The sequence below is a fragment of the Marmota marmota genome, unplaced genomic scaffold, assembly GCF_001458135.2.
Source record: "Marmota marmota marmota unplaced genomic scaffold, marMar, whole genome shotgun sequence".
Taxonomy (NCBI): Eukaryota; Metazoa; Chordata; class Mammalia; order Rodentia; family Sciuridae; genus Marmota; species Marmota marmota.
In genome coordinates this window covers 737588-741636 of record NW_026000138.1, presented here as the reverse complement: position 1 = coordinate 741636, position 4049 = coordinate 737588, and the positions used below count along the sequence as shown (strand labels likewise).

General features: G+C 63.5%; 1 protein-coding gene across 1 annotated transcript in view; it reads right to left on the bottom strand.

Moving 5' to 3' along the window:
* Positions 1-1210: 1210 nt before the first annotated feature.
* Ncor2 (nuclear receptor corepressor 2) overlaps positions 1211-4049 on the bottom strand; it is a 134544-nt gene continuing 131705 nt past the window's right edge. Inside the window, 4 exon segments of the mRNA XM_048785477.1 lie at positions 1211-1326; positions 1634-1852; positions 3156-3220; positions 3690-3919. Coding sequence (XP_048641434.1) covers positions 1211-1326; positions 1634-1852; positions 3156-3220; positions 3690-3919 — 630 coding nt within the window.

The window sequence follows — 4049 nt, the reverse complement described above, 5'->3', positions numbered from 1 at the left end:
CCCTCCCCACCCTTGAAGATCTCTCAGCTGGTGGCCTGACTGTCACACTCGGGACCCCTGGGTCCCTTCATGCATCCGTTTGTGGCCTGCGATGGCCAGGCCAGGCATGACAGGAGAGGCTAAGGGAACGGGGAGTCAGGGCTGGGGTGGGAGGTCAGAGGTGCCAGTGAGCTCTGCCTCCCTGTGACCAAGAGGCCTGACCAGGACAGCACAGAGGAGGAAACGTTGATCCGGGCTCACGGTGTCGGAGGCTCTGTCCGTGGTGGACGGCTCCACTGCCGTGGCCTGGGTGAGGCAGGACATCGTGGTGGGGGTGGGGGGAGCAGCTCAGGACGTGGCACCAGGAAGCAGGGAGAGCTGCGCTCACCAGGGACAGAACATGAGTTCCACAGGCACCTGCAGTGACCCCTTCCTCCAGCCACACCCGTACTGCCCAGGTAGCCGTACCAGAGGGACACCCACGGATTAGGTTAAGGCTCCCACCCCCGGTCATGTCACCTCTGAACATTCTTGCCCTGTCTCACAACGAGCCTTGGGGGGTCACCTCACATCTAAACCAAAACAGATGGCCCATGAGTGGACAAATGAACACAGATGGGAAGACAGATAAAGGGAAGGATGGGTGGATAGATGGGTGAGTAGATGAATGGACAGATGGAATGGACAGATTAACAGGTGAATGGATGAATGGACAGATGGGTGGGTGGATGGATGGACGGGTGGATGGACAGATGGATGGGTAGGTGGGTGGATGGACGGGTGGATGGACAGGTGGATGGGTGGGTGGATGGACGAGTGGATAGGTGGGTGGATAGGTGGATGGATGGATGGATGACGAATGGATGGATGGGTGGGTAGATGGATGGACAGGTGGATAGGTGGGTGGATGGGTGGATGGGTGGGTAGATGGACAGGTGGATGGATGGGTGGATGTGTTGGTGGGTGGATGGACGGGTGGATGGGTGGGTGGATGGATGGTCGGGTGGATAGGTGGGTGGATGGATGGACGGGTGGATGGGAAGACTAAGAAGACAGGAATCAGTCCGCCCCATGGCCCCAGTAGGCCCACAGGGGGGTCCCTGGCCAGCGCAGGTGTCGGAGCCTGCTCGGGGAAGAGAACCAGGTGTATTGGACCCAGGTGGGAGGAGCCGTTTGCAGGAAGGGACACTGTGAAGACGGAGGGGAGGAGAATGGACACTGACGCCTCCTTTCAGCCCGTCTGCTTCTTCCCCGGGGAACTGGCATCCTTTAGGTAGTCAGCCACGTCCCTGACCATCCAGCTCCCTGCAGCAGGCTCTCCTGTCTGAAGCTCGGTTTTATTGGTGGCTTTAGTGTGAAAAGAAGACCGACAGGTCACACTCTGAGGGTGCCCTGGGATGAGGATATGGGCAGGAGCCACTGTCATGGGAACGATGTTGCTGACAGGGCCTGCCCTGACTCTCCGGGCAGGTGTGGTCAGTCCTCCCGGCCTCCTGGCTGGGGGCGACCCCTGAGCCAGCGACACCGTCTGGGCCATATCTGAACCGCAGGGTGCTGAGGTGCCACGGGGCCCCTTGGTGGCAGCAGGTGACGCGCACTTTCTTTGGTGCGAGAAGCGGGCTGTGGTCTTGCAGCCGCCCGGCCACTCCCTTACCTCTGGGAATGGCCATGCTCTGAGTCTTCCGGGAGACTCTGCCCAAGCCCTTTGACCCAGAAGGTGACCCTGGGGCCCTGGGCTGGTGGCCCACCTCTGGCCGGCAGACCCTGCGGGTGCCCATCCCGCTGCCACAGGCTGCTGTCACAGAGTGCCCCATGCTCATGGCTCCAGAGGCCACCAGGTCTGACTCGGGTGGCAGGGCCAGGCTCCTGAGGGCTATAACGGAGCAGGTGTCCCACGCATGTCCTGGTTCCTGGTGGCCACTGGCCATCCTTGGCCTGTAGGTGCACCAAGCCTATCTCTGCCGCCTCCACACGGCCCTCTTCCCTCTGTGTGTCCTTCAGCCAATTTCACCCTGAGCCAATGACCAGTGACGCTGGCCACTGGCTGAGGGCCACTCTAACCCAGGATGCCCTCATCAGACCTCAGTCTCCTCTTCTCAGACTGTTTCCCAAGGTCACTTCTGCAGGGGCTCAGGACCGGACGTACCTTTGTGGGGGTCAGAAAGGAGTGGGCCCTGGGGACATGGCTGTCCCTCTGGCCTGCCTGTCCTGGGGAGCGAGCCCACCCTGGTGCTCCTCCCGGCCCAGGGGTTGTGTGCTGTCTCCTTCCTGGTGTCAGAGCCTGGGGACTTGAGCTCCATATCCCCTGAGGCCTCGAGGCTCTCCGGGTGCAGCATGGTCCTCTGGGCCTCCTGGACTCCTCACGGCCCCCAGTGGCTGCCCGAGGTGCCATGGGAGGGAGAGGAGAAGGCCCGACCCCAGGCCCAGGATCTGTCCACAGCCAAAGCCCTACAAAGGGGGGACAGGGACTTGTGGTGCTTCCGTAGCCCTACCCTTGCTTCCTTTTCCTTGTGGGGACAGGTCAAGGCCAACTATAGCTCTGCACATGAGCCCTCGGTCCCAAAATACCTTCTGTAGCCGGGCACACGCCTGTCATCCCAGTGGCTCGGGAGGCTGAGGCAGGAGGATCGTGAGTTCACAGCCAGCCTCAGCCAAGGTGAGGCTCTAAGCAACCCAGTGAGACCCGGTCTCTAAATAAAATTCAAGAAATAGGGCTGGGCCATGCGGCTCAGGGGTTACCCCACCCCCCAAAAGAAATACCTTCCACGCATGCCAAGCATGTCACAGTTGATCCCTGTAGCCACGAAGCCATGCTGCCTGAGCCAGGCCACTCGAGCCCTTGCCGAGGCTGCATGTGGCTTGGGTGAGGCCAGGACCTCTGGCCGGGCAGGGCTGTCATTTTGTGGCCTGGTTATGTCCCCTGCTGGCTGTGGCCCGTGGCCTGGGCCCGGCGGCCAGGCTGAACCTCCACAGCCCTGTGTGTGCTTGGACTCCTAGCCACCTGCGCTCTTGTCCTGGGCTGCGGGAGGGCACCTAAGTCACCAGGCCAGGGCACTGGCCCTCAGCCGTGTCCCTGGGGCCCGCTCCCTTTCTGACCTCCCTGGGGCCCCACACTCTCCTGGTGCCCAGGGGGAGGGCAGGCCTGGCTGGCCCAGCCTGGAGCAGGCAGCTCAGACCAGGTTCTGAGCCAGCTGCAGGGGTCCCTTCAGGGGACAGTGGGGGTGGAGGCAGGAAGGTGGCACTGGGGGAGGGGAGAGGGGCCAGCGTCTGGCTGCCGGCCATTTGTTCCTCTATGTCCCTGCATCCGGTGTTGCCCTGGGACGCAGACCCACGAGGGAGCTGGCCAGTCTGGGCCCCATGCCTCTCGCACAGCCCCCCGTGGGTCCTCACGATGGCACTGCCTCCCGTCATGAATGACCAAGCCCCGCTCGGTGGGTGACAGCCAAGGAGCTCAGCAGATTCTCTTCAGGACAGAATAACCTGGCTGGGGACAGGCGCCTGGGCAGGGGCTGGGCTGGGCCTGTCCAGGAGCTTTGGTGCCGCAGCCAGGGAGCAGGGCCCAGCAGGCAGCCCGGGGGTGCGTCCCCACCCTGTGTGGGCCCAACTCCGTGCTCCAAGGGACCGTGACCATCCCCGAGGGGTGTCCCGTTCCAGGGTGGCTGGCTGTCCTGCTGGGGCCTCGGCGTGCCTTCCTGGTCCACTCTGCCCACTGGCCGGGTGGGTCCAGGGGCCCAGCTGATGGGCCACTCAGCGCCAACTCCCCCGAGGCCTCGTGTCTGCCCTTCTCCTCTTGGGGACGGTCCCTGGAGTCCTGAGCGAGGACTTCGGGAGCCGTCTGGCCAGCCGGGCCTCCAGCCTGCGCCCGATTTTCACAGGCTTCTCGTATCTTGATGGCGGCCTCCGGTGTGGGCAGGTCCCAGATGTTTTTCCAGCGGGGCCCCTTGGAAGGTGGCGCCCAGAGCTCGGCCCCGGGCCCAGCCTGTGAATCGAGCCTTGTCTGCCGGCCTGGCAGCGGGTGGGGGAGACCCGGCCGGCGGGAGGTGGCTGTCCTCACCCAGCCTGCTGCAGCC